We start from the raw sequence: 15,015 nt of genomic DNA, 5'->3' as shown, positions 1-15,015 counted from the left end.
GTACAGTAGGACATGTGAAGGAGGAGGGGGTGGAGGGCAGCAGCTAGGTACAGTAGGACATGTGAAGGAGGAAGGGGTGGAGGGCAGCAGCTAGGTACAGTAGGACATGTGAAGGAGGAAGGGGTGGAGGGCAGCAGCTAGGTACAGTAGGACATGTGAAGGAGGAAGGGGTGGAGGGCAGCAGCTAGGTACAGTAGGACATGTGAAGGAGGAGGGGGTGGAGGGCAGCAGCTAGGTACAGTAGGACATGTGAAGGAGGAGGGGGTGGAGGGCAGCAGCTAGGTACAGTAGGACATGTGAAGGAGGAAGGGGTGGAGGGCAGCAGCTAGGTACAGTAGGACATGTGAAGGAGGAGGGGGTGGAGGGCAGCAGCTAGGTACAGTAGGACATGTGAAGGAGGAAGGGGTGGAGGGCAGCAGCTAGGTACAGTAGGACATGTGAAGGAGGAAGGGGTGGAGGGCAGCAGCTAGGTACAGTAGGACATGTGAAGGAGGAAGGGGTGGAGGGCAGCAGCTAGGTACAGTAGGACATGTGAAGGAGGAAGGGGTGGAGGGCAGCAGCTAGGTACAGTAGGACATGTGAAGGAGGAAGGGGTGGAGGGCAGCAGCTAGGTACAGTAGGACATGTGAAGGAGGAAGGGGTGGAGGGCAGCAGCTAGGTACAGTAGGACATGTGAAGGAGGAAGGGGTGGAGGGCAGCAGCTAGGTACAGTAGGACATGTGAAGGAGGAGGGGGTGGAGGGCAGCAGCTAGGTACAGTAGGACATGTGAAGGAGGAAGGGGTGGAGGGCAGCAGCTAGGTACAGTAGGACATGTGAAGGAGGAAGGGGTGGAGGGCAGCAGCTAGGTACAGTAGGACATGTGAAGGAGGAGGGGGTGGAGGGCAGCAGCTAGGTACAGTAGGACATGTGAAGGAGGAAGGGGTGGAGGGCAGCAGCTAGGTACAGTAGGACATGTGAAGGAGGAAGGGGTGGAGGGCAGCAGCTAGGTACAGTAGGACATGTGAAGGAGGAAGGGGTGGAGGGCAGCAGCTAGGTACAGTAGGACATGTGAAGGAGGAGGGGGTGGAGGGCAGCAGCTAGGTACAGTAGGACATGTGAAGGAGGAAGGGGTGGAGGGCAGCAGCTAGGTACAGTAGGACATGTGAAGGAGGAAGGGGTGGAGGGCAGCAGCTAGGTACAGTAGGACATGTGAAGGAGGAGGGGGTGGAGGGCAGCAGCTAGGTACAGTAGGACATGTGAAGGAGGACGCCTCACATGCAGCTTGTATTGTTTTAGATACAGTACCACGGCAAGAGATCCGGGTGATGGTTTGGTGACAAATTGACCGTCGGGGAAGGCCCACTGTGATAGGTCGCTCACAGCTTCATCCAGGCCGCACGATTCCTCTCTCTTTGGCGGTGCATCCTGGGTAATCAGCTCCGTCACCTTCTCATGTGACACGGTGGTGAACTCTGACCTTTCAACTGTCTTGGTCAAGACCTCAGAGGGACTTGGAGCCTCAGTCTTCTGCAGTGACTTAACGGCACTCATTTCTTCATCAGTTTCAGTCTGGCTTAAGTTGAGAGATCTCTCTCTCTTGTTGCTGGTCTCCTTAGACATGGCCTCAGCATCTACCTCACCATCATCTTCATTCGTGTCGATTATGGCATATTTCTCCTTAGATCTGGTGAGAGGATCTCCATCTAGCTCGTCATCTTCACCTTCCTTAACGCTTGCTGAAGTCCCGCCTCCTTTCTCCTGGTTGGTCTTGGTAACGTCTCTGCCGGCGTCCATTTTGTCTTCAGACTCCATCTCCCTCAGGATGATGAGTGTTCCTCTCTTGTCCAAGATGGCTGTCGAGACTTCCTGTCTGACTGTCCCTGGACTTATCTTCAGCTCTGGAGATACTAGGAACTTCTCTTCCTCTCCGTCCGTCTCTCTGTCCGTCCAGTCACTGGTGACGTCTTCTAAGGTATCAGTTACAGTCATCAGACCACACCCCTGTGCTCCTGCAGTCCCCGCCCCCACATCACTAGAGTTCACCATGCCTGCAGCCTACAGGAAGAGACTTAGCTTACAGTGACCACACAGACACACACACAGAAAGATACACACAGACACAGATGAAGACACATACAGACAGACACACACACTAAGGAGAGACTTAGCTTACAGTGACCAGACAGACACACAGAGAGATACAAAGACGCAAACACACAATGGATGTCTTGCCTCAATGCCATTGGCTTGTACCTCCTGCTTCATTTCTTCCTCAGCAGCAGGAACTTCCTCTGTCTCCTACAGAAACAACACAGTACATTACAGCAGGAACTTCCTCTGTCTCCTACAGAGACAACACAGTATATTACAGCGGGAACTTCCTCTGTCTCCTACAGAGACAACACAGTTCTATATTATATATTCCAGCAGGAACTTCCTCTGTCTCCTACAGAAACAACACAGTACATTACAGCAGGAACTTCCTCTGTCTCCTACAGAGACAACACAGTTCTATATTATATATTCCAGCAGGAACTTCCTCTGTCTCCTACAGAGAAAACACAGTTCTATATCATATAGTGTCCATGTTCTGTGAGTGTCCAGATTCTTCTCTAGCGCATAAGACAGTGTCCACATGCATAGTCTGCCCCCGACCGACCACGTGGAAAAACACCTTGTGCCCCATCCATGCAGTTAGCTCGTCCACCCTGGATCTTACACACAGATGTGGTCAGAGCAGTTGAGTCTCTTTGCTCACCTAAGACCCCCTCAGTGTATCCATGCAGTGTACCCATGCAGTTAGCTAGCATGTATTCTAGTACTCCTTAGGTTCCTGGTTCTTACTGAGTCCTGTGGGGTGTTTAGTGGCTCTATCATGGGTGCCTCCTCCACTCCCTCGCTGTGGGAGCGCGCCGGAGGAGACGAGGACAGTCTCTTCTCCCACTCCGTCAGTCCCAGGGATTCAGCGCCACCTGACGTCTCCAGGAAGGAGCGCTTCAGTTCACTGACGTCTCTCTGACGTTTCACCAGCTCCTCCGACGCCTCTGTGTTCTGAACCACCAATCAGGAGCAGGATAGAAGGACGTCAGGTGCTGATCGACTAATCACCAAGCAGGATACAAGCAGGCTAAGCAGGAAGTAAGGTAAGCAATACGAGGGTCGGGAGAGAAGCCATGCGTGGTGTTTTGTATTTCATATGGTAGCTTTGATTCCCTCTAAGGCTAAGCCCCAGGCAGGAGTATCCCCAGGGCTGTGAGGATGATTCCCTCCAAGGCTAAGCCCCAGGCAGGAGTATCCCCAGGGCTGTGAGGATGATTCCCTCCAAGGCTAAGCCCCAGGCAGGAGTATCCCCAGGGCCGTGAGGATGATTCCCTCCAAGGCTAAGCCCCAGGCAGGAGTATCCCCAGGGCCGTGAGGATGATTCGCTCCAAGGCTAAGCCCCAGGCAGGAGTATCCCCAGGGCCGTGAGGATGATTCCCTCCAAGGCTAAGCCCCAGGCAGGAGTATCCCCAGGGCTGTGAGGATGATTCCCTCCAAGGCTAAGCCCCAGGCAGGAGTATCCCCAGGTCTGTGAGGATGATTCCCTCTAAGGCTAAGCCCCAGGCAGGAGTATCCCCAGGTCTGTGAGGATGATTCCCTCCAAGGCTAAGCCCCAGGCAGGAGTATCCCCAGGTCTGTGAGGATGATTCCCTCTAAGGCTAAGCCCCAGGCAGGAGTATCCCCAGGTCTGTGAGGATGATTCCCTCCAAGGCTAAGCCCCAGGCAGGAGTATCCCCAGGGCTGTGAGGATGATTCCCTCCAAGGCTAAGCCCCAGGCAGGAGTATCCCCAGGGCCGTGAGGATGATTCCCTCCAAGGCTAAGCCCCAGGCAGGAGTATCCCCAGGGCCGTGAGGATGATTTCCTCCAAGGCTAAGCCCCAGGCAGGAGTATCCCAGGGCTGTGAGGAACTGATAAATGACTCTGGAGACTCAGCACAGACAGCAGGCACAGTAGCATGACTAGACCAGAATGGGATAAACCAAAGTAGCAAGAGTAGGTTCTGCGTCTCAAACGGCACCCTAATTCCCTTTATAGTGCACTACTTTTGACCAGGCTCCCATAGGGATCTGATCTAAAGTAGTGCACTATATAGGGAATAGGGTGCCAAATTGGAACGCACCCCAGGATGACTAATGATGCATTGCAGCATGGCTTCAGAACAACACTCCCACTTCTCACTAGGGTTTTAGGGTTTTACGGTTTAGTGTTTTAGGGTTTAGGGTTTTAGGATTCGCCATTCAGTCCTCTCTATCGCTACACAGAGTTAGAGTATTTCACACAACGATAAGTAGCTTAGGGTTTTAGGGTTTAGGGTTAGAGGGTTTAGTGTTTTAGGCAATTCACTAGAGCTGTACCAAGTCGATAAGGTGAGTATCAACACTTCAAAGGCCGTAGGATAAGATGCGTCCAAATGTCCCAGTAGTATTATTATATATATATTATATTATATATAATCAACATTATTTTGTTGATGCAGTCAGTTTATTTTTTCCACAGTTAGGGGGTTCATCACACTAACAGACCTGCATGCGTAATGCACATCATGCATTTTGGTTTTTTCACTAACCTCTAACATGAGATTACTATGCTTGATAAAAACGTTCTCTCCTTTAATTCGCCTTATGAAACTATACTGGAGAGACAAGAGGGGAGAGAGAGCGAGGCGTAAGGAATGTAGCGTTTTCACCATATCGTCATTTTGACTTCGATACTAGGTATCACGACACTCGATAACAAAACGATCCCACAGATTTTTTTTTTTTTAATAGAAAAAAAAACAACATAATTGGATGATCCAAGTCCACAACAATGATTAAAACTCACATTATGGGATTCATTTTGAGGTCTGGGGGAAAGAAAAAAAAAAGCTAACAAATTTAGATTTTTGAACGGTGTTACCCTTTAATTCAAGTGTGCATAGCATTGTCGTTAGGTTAGCTGTGTTTCTGTAGGACATGTGACGGAGTTTGCAGAAATAATTGGCCACTGGATTGATACAAATAATCATGATTCTGCCAGGTTAGTAGTTAACTTTTCAAAGGCGTTATCATTAGCATCGCTAACGACTACACACAGAGGTAGTTCATCCCAATTACCAATCCGCCCCACTATATGTGATAAAGTGAAAATCTAAGGCCCGTACCCGACCCTAACCCCCCGACGCGCAAATATTGAAAATTGTAGGCTACAGTCCAAGACGGCAGAGCAATATTTTGACAGGGGTGGTCCAGGATGATTATTTTTTTTGGGGGGGGGGCTGATTTAGATATTTGACGCTGCTTATAAATGTTCAACATTTTGTTAGTTCAACTTGTCCATAATTAGAAACATTTAATTTAGTCTTCGGTCATTAAACGTTGCCCTAGAAGACCTAGAATCAACCATTGCTCGCCAGAATAATAATTGTAACAGATCGATAGAAATTGAATGATTCAATCTAGTTGACATCGGTCTGTAATAAAGCCCACACACACACACACACACACACACACACACACACACACACACACACACACACACACACACACACACACACACACCTTGGTTCTTCAGAAAGTTGCAGGGAATATGACATATTATTTTTCATGCCATGATATAAACTTGGACAAAAAATAAATACATTTTCTAAATTAAAAAAGGTCAATACCTTTAGTTCATTTTGAAACGTGAGACATTTAATAGAACTCGAAAGTAAAACAATTCTGGTGCCCAAAACATTTTTTTTTATTTTAAAATGTTATATAGTGTGGAGTAAAGATGTTTCGGTGCACGGTGCAATGCTAGAAAAATGTATATCTGAAGTGTTACGCTAGAGTACTACAGTAGAGTACTACAGTAGAGTACTACAGTAGAGTACTACAGTAGAGTACTACAGTAGATTACTACAGTAGAGTACTACAGTAGAGTACTACAGTAGAGTACTACAGTAGAGTACTACAGTAGATTACTACAGTAGAGTACTAGATTAGATTACTACAGTAGAGTACTACAGTAGAGTACTACAGTAGAGTACTACAGTAGAGTACTAGATTAGATTACTACAGTAGAGTACTACAGTAGAGTACTAGATTAGATTACTACAGTAGAGTACTACAGTAGAGTACTAGATTAGATTACTACAGTAGAGTACTACAGTAGAGTACTAGATTAGATTACTACAGTAGAGTACTAGATTAGAGTACTACAGTAGAGTACTACAGTAGAGTACTACAGTAGAGTACTACAGTAGAGTACTACAGTAGAGTACTAGATTAGATTACTACAGTAGAGTACTACAGTAGAGTACTACAGTAGAGTACTACAGTAGAGTACTAGATTAGATTACTACAGTAGAGTACTACAGTAGAGTACTACAGTAGAGTACTACAGTAGAGTACTAGATTAGATTACTACAGTAGAGTACTACAGTAGAGTACTACAGTAGAGTACTACAGTAGAGTACTACAGTAGAGTACTAGATTAGATTAATACAGTAGAGTACTACAGTAGAGTACTAGATTAGATTACTACAGTAGAGTACTAGATTAGATTACTACAGTAGATTACTACAGTAGAGTACTACAGTAGAGTACTACAGTAGAGTACTAGATTAGAGTACTACAGTAGAGTACTAGATTAGATTACTACAGTAGAGTACTAGATTAGATTACTACAGTAGAGTACTAGATTAGATTACTACAGTAGAGTACTAGATTAGATTACTACAGTAGAGTACTAGATTAGATTACTACAGTAGAGTACTACAGTAGAGTACTACAGTAGAGTACTAGATTAGATTACTACAGTAGAGTACTACAGTAGAGTACTAGATTAGATTACTACAGTAGAGTACTACAGTAGAGTACTAGATTAGATTACTACAGTAGAGTACTAGATTAGATTACTACAGTAGAGTACTAGATTAGATTACTACAGTAGAGTACTAGATTAGATTACTACAGTAGAGTACTAGATTAGATTACTACAGTAGAGTACTAGATTTGATTACTACAGTAGAGTACTAGATTTGATTACTACAGTAGAGTACTAGATTAGATTACTACAGTAGAGTACTAGATTAGATTACTACAGTAGAGTACTAGATTAGATTACTACAGTAGAGTACTAGATTAGATTACTACAGTAGAGTACTACAGTAGAGTACTAGATTAGATTACTACAGTAGAGTACTAGATTAGATTACTACAGTAGAGTACTAGATTAGATTACTACAGTAGAGTACTAGATTAGATTACTACAGTAGAGTACTAGATTAGATTACTACAGTAGAGTACTAGATTAGATTACTACAGTAGAGTACTACAGTAGAGTACTACAGTAGAGTACTAGATTAGATTACTACAGTAGAGTACTAGATTAGATTACTACAGTAGAGTACTAGATTAGATTACTACAGTAGAGTACTACAGTAGAGTACTACAGTAGAGTACTAGATTAGATTACTACAGTAGAGTACTAGATTAGATTACTACAGTAGAGTACTAGATTAGATTACTACAGTAGAGTACTAGATTAGATTACTACAGTAGAGTACTACAGTAGAGTACTAGATTAGATTACTACAGTAGAGTACTACAGTAGATTACTCCAGTAGAGTACTAGATTAGATTACTACAGTAGAGTACTAGATTAGATTACTACAGTAGAGTACTACAGTAGAGTACTACAGTAGAGTACTAGATTAGATTACTACAGTAGAGTACTAGATTAGATTACTACAGTAGAGTACTAGATTAGATTACTACAGTAGAGTACTACAGTAGAGTACTACAGTAGAGTACTAGATTAGATTACTACAGTAGAGTACTAGATTAGATTACTACAGTAGAGTACTAGATTAGATTACTACAGTAGAGTACTACAGTAGAGTACTAGATTAGATTACTACAGTAGAGTACTAGATTAGATTACTACAGTAGAGTACTAGATTAGATTACTACAGTAGAGTACTAGATTAGATTACTACAGTAGAGTACTAGATTAGATTACTACAGTAGAGTACTACAGTAGAGTACTACAGTAGAGTACTAGATTAGATTACTACAGTAGAGTACTAGATTAGATTACTACAGTAGAGTACTAGATTAGATTACTACAGTAGAGTACTACAGTAGAGTACTACAGTAGAGTACTAGATTACTACAGTAGAGTACTAGATTAGATTACTACAGTAGAGTACTAGATTAGATTACTACAGTAGAGTACTAGATTAGATTACTACAGTAGAGTACTACAGTAGAGTACTAGATTAGATTACTACAGTAGAGTACTAGATTAGATTACTACAGTAGAGTACTAGATTAGATTACTACAGTAGAGTACTAGATTAGATTACTACAGTAGAGTACTACAGTAGAGTACTAGATTAGATTACTACAGTAGAGTACTAGATTAGATTACTACAGTAGAGTACTAGATTAGATTACTACAGTAGAGTACTACAGTAGAGTACTAGATTAGATTACTACAGTAGAGTACTAGATTAGATTACTACAGTAGAGTACTACAGTAGAGTACTAGATTAGATTACTACAGTAGAGTACTAGATTAGAGTACTACAGTAGAGTACTACAGCAGAATACTAGAGTACTATAGAGTTTTGTTGCGTAAGGCTGTGGTCAATAGTTAGAATCATCTCACCGAGATGTAATGAAACATACCGGAACATATCAGCCAACAAGGTCGAACAAAATGGCCCCCCAAAAAGAAACAGGAATGTGACAGGCGCTATACTGTATATACAGGGCCTTCAGAAAGTTTTGTTTTGGTCAACGATCTACAGAAAACACACAAATGTCAAAGTGTAAAATTAGTCAAATAAAAAAATAAAACATGAACATATTGATTAGATAAGTATTCGACCCCCTGATAGGGAACGAGCCAAGGTTAGGAGGGGGACCGTCTCTCCCCATGTGTTGATGCGCGCCACCAATAACATATTGTCGGTATTGACCAACACAAGCTGAGCCTGACATAAACTCCGGGTAATTGCCATGCAGTGTACTCCACACCAGTGTCCATATCCCCCCGAATAGAGTTGTTTTCGGGGGAACGACTTCCATCACAGAAGCCATCATCCCTAGTAGGAATTGACACTGGCTAAAACGCACCAGTCGAAATGTGGCTAAGCTGAGCTGGAAGCCGGACACCCTACGCGTGGATAGAAAAGCATGATAAGTGAGTCTAGCTCGAGACCCAGAAATGGAATGTCAGACAAATCCTTTTTCAGGTTTCTTATAAAGCCTAGAAACTGGACAGTAGCATGGATGTGTGCCCCCCTCGACTCCACCACCACCAGCCAATCGCTGTAATTAGCCGGGCAGCTATTTTGTAGACTCTGAGGTGCTTGCTGAGGGAACATAGGTCTAGAATGGGACACAAAAGACCCGTTTCCTTGTCGTAACCAGGATTACCGGCTGTACCAGCAGTCCCGAATCTTCGACACAGGAACCACTTGGATTGCCTGCTTCTGGAGCTGGGATGATATTTCCTCCAATCAAAACAAGGGGGCGAGGCCTCGGAACAATCAACGTGATGACGCTGCAGCAGCGTTGGGAGGGGGGGGACGCACAGCCCGCATGCTGACCTCACTGTTCACATGATCCAGGGCGACACTGCGCATGCATGTAAATTGGTCGGAGCAGACAGCGAGACTCCCGTGAGATCGGTTCTTCTTCCATTTCCATGTTGGTGAGCACGTCCAGGGGGGTGAGCATGCCCATGTTGGTGAGCACGTCCAGGTTGGTGAGCACGCCCAGGTTGGTGAGCACGCCCAGGTTGGTCATCGAACTCACATACGGGAGACATCCATTTTAACACCGGTGACCACTGTGAATCTCGGTAGAAAAAAATAAAAAATAAAAAATAAAAAAACTCTGTTTAGGTGCCAAGGTTTGCCTAAAGCACGGCCCACTCTGGTTACAAGGGCTCCGGCGATCAGTGACGTACCCTGATTGGCCGTGCCGATTAGGGGTACTCTTGTCACAACGAGCCTCACTCTGTTCAGACGGTAAGATAAGTTGCTGTAATTGGATGGCACCAGGCATGTTAAAAAAAAATTATCATGGAGGTTGCCCTAATGACCAGTCACACGTACTGGAGACAAATACCCTTATTACCTAGCTGGGAATGGGACAGACAGCTCTGAAAGAACTGCCCCTTATTACCTATCTGGGAATGGGACAGACAGCTTTGAAAGAACTGCCCCTTATTACCTAGCTGGGAATGGGACAGACAGCTCTGAAAGAACGACCCCTTTGCATAGTAAACAAGAGAGCTACCCCAGCAACTCCAACGTGGGGAGACAGGAATAGCTAATGTTAGCTCACCTCTGCAAGTTAACCAACCCGGACTTCGAAAGTCTACGTAGGACCGGATCATCGACATCAAGTCTAGGAAGCGATGCGTGACCTTTGGCAGACACAGGTGAGTAGCCTCCTGTAACCGACAAGAGTGCACAGGAGCCGGGTTGGGCGCAGGCAGCCACCACACACCCCACGCCCAGGCAGACATTTGCTCTGACCGACCAATCAATCTCCTCTTCCTGCACCTCGGTCCGAGCCGAGGTACCGGTATCCAGGAAAGGAAAATCGTAAATCGGTAATTCCTCAAGAATGCCACACGGCTTTCCAGGGAGTTTGTACGCAGTACGTGGCAATACACACACGGACTGGTTCGAGTGAGGGCCGCCTGAGCCAAGACAAACTAGATGGTTTCTGTTTCAGAGAAACGCTTATAACCGCAGGATCTCCACCCCGAACCCGGCTTAGCCATCGTCGTCTCAGTCCTTTTCTTAGACATCTTACACATTGAAGAATAACTCAATTGTTTGAACACTTATGAGAACAAATACACCCTTCAGCACACAATGTCCAGGGGGTGAGCACGTCCAGGGGGGTGAGCATGCCCATGTTGGTGAGCACGTCCAGGTTGGTGAGCACGCCCAGGTTGGTGAGCACGCCCAGGTTGGTGAGCACGTCCAGGTTGGTGAGCACGCCCAGGTTGGTGAGCACGCCCAGGTTGGTGAGCACGTCCAGGTTGGTGAGCACGCCCATGTTGGTGAGCACGTCCAGGTTGGTGAGCACGTCCAGGTTGGTGAGCACATCCAGGTTGGTGAGCACGCCCAGGTTGGTGAGCACGCCCAGGTTGGTGAGCACGCCCAGGTTGGTGAGCACGCCCAGGTTGGTGAGCACGCCCAGGTTGGTGAGCACGCCCAGGTTGGTGAGCACGCCCAGGGGGGTGAGCACGCCCAGGGGGGTGAGCACGCCCAGGGGGGTGAGCACGTCCAGGGGGGTGAGCACGCCCATGTTGGTGAGCACTTATTGATGAGAAAATGATTAATTTGTAAAAATAAATATGAAAAACCTAATTCTACTTTGACATTGTGGGGGTATTTTGTGTGTAAGTGGGAAAAAAAACCCAACAATATTTAATTAATTTTAAATTCAGGTCTGTAACACAACAAAATGTGGGAAAAAGGGGTGTGAATACTTCCTGAAGGCACTGTGTATAATGTAGCAGAAGGCAGGCTAGACGAGGCAATATACAGGTAGCAGAGACACATACAACAGAGACCCACATTATCGACACCCTTCATAAAGATGAGCAATAACAAACTGTAATAAAATCAATCATTCAGCTATATTGTATACAAAAAAAAAAAGGAATTAAAATGATTTGACACTATTATAATTGCTCAGATAAAGAGTTTGTTTAAGGCCAAGCACCACGCCCCTCATAGGGTCACGCAGATAAACATCTTGATTCTATGTTTAGCGGAGAACTTGTGTGTATAAAGTGACGCTGGAGGGCAAAAAAAACATCTTACGACGCTCTCCGTTGTTCTAGAGTGGTCTGAGGAAGAGGTTGGATTTACGAGTGTTTTCAAGAGCAACTTTAGTAACGATGGTTTTGGGAAACAGCTCGTAGACTTAACGATGCTCTAACAATCAACTTAGCCTTATCGGCTGGTTTTGGGAAACCGGGCCTTGACGGTAAACCCAGAGTACCTGTGTCCTCATCTCAGAAGGATCATCTTCCGGCTCCGACTGACAGCGCAGAGAAAGAAGGAGAAAAAAGGAGGAAGAGAGATGGAGGGAGGTGAGGGATGTGGGAGGGAGGTGAGGGATGGAGTGATGAAGGGAGGTGAGGGATGGAGGGAGGGAGGTGAGGGATGGAGGGAGGGAGGTGACGGATGGAGGGAGTTGAGGGATGAGGGAGGGAGGTGAGGGATGAGGGAGGGAGGTGAGGGATGAGGGAGGGAGGTAGGGAGGTGAGGGATGAGGGAGGGAGGTGAGGGATGAGGGAGGGAGGTGAGGGATGAGGGAGGGAGGTGAGGGATGGAGGGAGTTGAGGGATGGAGGGAGTTGAGGGATGGAGGGAGTTGAGGGATGGAGGGAGTTGAGGGATGGAGGGAGGGAGGTGAGGGATGGAGGAAGTTGAGGGATGAGGGAGGGAGGTGAGGGATGGAGGAAGTTGAGGGATGAGGGAGGGAGGTGAGGGATGGAGGAAGTTGAGGGATGAGGGAGGGAGGTGAGGGATGGAGGAAGTTGAGGGATGAGGGAGGGAGGTGAGGGATGGAGGAAGTTGAGGGATGAGGGAGGGAGTTGAGGGATGGAGGGAGTTGAGGGATGGAGGGAGTTGAGGGATGGAGGGAGTTGAGGGATGGAGGGAGTTGAGGGATGGAGGGAGTTGAGGGATGGAGGGAGTTGAGGGATGGAGGGAGTTGAGGGATGGAGGGAGTTGAGGGAGTTGAGGGATGGAGGGAGTTGAGGGATGGAGGGAGTTGAGGGATGGAGGGAGTTGAGGGATGGAGGAAGTTGAGGGATGAGGGAGGGAGTTGAGGGATGGAGGGAGTTGAGGGATGGAGGGAGTTGAGGGATGGAGGGAGTTGAGGGATGGAGGGAGTTGAGGGATGGAGGGAGTTGAGGGATGGAGGGAGTTGAGGGATGGAGGGAGTGAGGTGAGGGATGGAGGTGAGGGACGGAGGGAGGTGATAGAGGTGAGGCCACAACAGAGGGAGGGAGGAGGTGAGGGCACAGTGGAGGGAGAGAGAGAGAGATAGCAAAGTAGAGGGATGGAGAGAGAGAGACAGGTACAGTACAGAATCAGGAAACCTGAGATTAAGTCCTTCACATAAATATACTAATAACATGCACATATAACACCCCAAAATATATTTGCTACATAGCAGAACGTTTGCTTTAGAAAAATTCACTATACGGGGGGAGAAAAAAAAGAATCAGGCATCCCCCAAGAACTCAACCATGGTGAATACTGAAAAATAAACAGAATCTATTAATATTAAACCATGGGGAAATTCTCTCCCTCAATGATGGATACACTTGGGAGTCTTCCATGCTTCCAGACTCCCGAGAGGGTTGTTCTCCTGGATGGATATCTACCAACCTCAGTGGCCGTAGTTTCCCCGTCAAAGGCAAAGTCCGTTTGCTCGCTGTCCGTCTGGTATGTAGAAAACAAAAAAAACGGAACCGTTTCCGATCAGAAAGCAGGGAAACGAGAGAAGAGAGGTCAAACGTTCAACACAAACGTTGTTAATATAATATCATTTAATAACGATCACAAAGAGAGAGGATGGAGCAGCCTTGGGGGAAAATGTTTTAAAAAGCAAAACAGTCACAGTTGTTAAAAGATAAAACAACAACGAGGCGGAGAAGAAAAAAGCAACAGAAGGAAACATAGTTTACAAACAGACTCAGAGGAAATGTTAACCTTACGGTTTAAGGCCACTTCGGTCAAATCCAATAATTATGTTTTGTAATAAAATCGTTTTTTTTTTTTGTTGCTCGATTTGATTTGGAAAGCAATACTTTGTTTCAGTTGGTTATATTTATAAGTTAGCTGGGTACGTTTATAATTTATAAAACAAAACTATTCCTTTGTTCTCCTTCAAAAGCCTTCAATTGACCTGGTGTTAAAATGTGGTCAGACTTTCAGGCCTCCTCTTAGCATCCATGTGCAAGATGATTCTATAGGGATGTAATGGGTATGGAGGGGACTTATCAGTCTCTCTGCATTAGTGGAACTAGATCTATACGGGACTCCATTCTGTATAAACTAGATCTATACTGGACTCCAGTCCATTCTGTATAAACTAGATCTACACGGGACTCCAGTCCATTCTGTATAAACTAGATCTATACGGGACTCCAGTCCATTCTGTATAAACTAGATCTATACGGGACTCCAGTCCATTCTGTATAAACTAGATCTATACGGGACTCCAGTCCATTCTGTATAAACTAGATCTATACGGGACTCCATTCTGTATAAACTAGATCTATACGGGACTCCAGTACATTCTGTTTCAACTAGATCTATATGGGACTCCAGTACATTCTGTATGAACTAGATCTATACGGGACTCCAGTCCATTCTGTATAAACTAGATCTATATGGGACTCCAGTACATTCTGTATGAACTAGATCTATACGGGACTCCAGTCCATTCTGTATAAACTAGATCTATACGGGAGTCCATTCTGTATGAACTAGATCTATACGGGACTCCAGTCCATTCTGTATAAACTAGATCTATACGGGAGTCCATTCTGTATGAACTAGATCTATACGGGACTCCAGTCCATTCTGTATGAACTAGATCTATACGGGACTCCATTCTGTATGAACTAGATCTATACGGGAGTCCATTCTGTATAAACTAGATCTATACGGGAGTCCATTCTGTATAAACTAGATCTATACGGGACTCCATTCTGTATAAACTAGATCTATACGGGACTCCAGTCCATTCTGTATAAACTACAGTGTTAAGCATCAGAGGCTTGCATCATAGCAGCTCTGGTCTTGCTAAATGCTTCCTGTTTTCACTGTGACGTGTGTGTGTGTGTGTGTGTGTGTGTGTGTGTGTGTGTGTGTGTGTGTCATCTAGCTAGAGGTAAATGCAGAGAGACTGACTGAGTGGAACAGTGTGTCTGTATGCATCTAGTCTAAAGCAGCCAGAGTGTACGGCCGT

General features: G+C 45.7%; 1 protein-coding gene across 50 annotated transcripts in view; it reads right to left on the bottom strand.

Annotated features, from left to right (window-relative positions):
• The window catches only part of epb41l3b (erythrocyte membrane protein band 4.1 like 3b), a 95,678-nt gene that overhangs the window by 17,484 nt on the left and 63,179 nt on the right, over positions 1-15,015 (bottom strand). For 9 of the 50 annotated variants that reach the window (XM_090225987.1, XM_090225995.1, XM_090226000.1 and 6 more), the window contains exons 13-15: positions 13,428-13,481; positions 2,825-3,031; positions 2,213-2,278 (exon numbers count right to left, since the gene is read on the bottom strand). In XM_090225987.1, coding sequence (XP_090082113.1) covers positions 2,213-2,278; positions 2,825-3,031; positions 13,428-13,481 — 327 coding nt within the window. Of the gene's footprint in view, positions 1-1,285; positions 2,036-2,212; positions 2,279-2,824; positions 3,032-4,587; positions 4,654-12,028; positions 12,068-13,427; positions 13,482-15,015 lie in introns of all 50 variants that reach the window. The other 41 variants (XM_090225990.1, XM_090225999.1, XM_090225998.1 and 38 more) reach the window with 9 other exon arrangements.

The sequence above is a fragment of the Oncorhynchus mykiss genome, chromosome 28 (assembly GCF_057628025.1).
Source record: "Oncorhynchus mykiss isolate SJ-2025 chromosome 28, ASM5762802v1, whole genome shotgun sequence".
Classification (NCBI taxonomy): domain Eukaryota; kingdom Metazoa; phylum Chordata; class Actinopteri; order Salmoniformes; family Salmonidae; genus Oncorhynchus; species Oncorhynchus mykiss.
The sequence above is the reverse complement of the archived record's forward strand: the minus strand, read 5'-3'. Positions and strand labels throughout refer to the sequence as shown.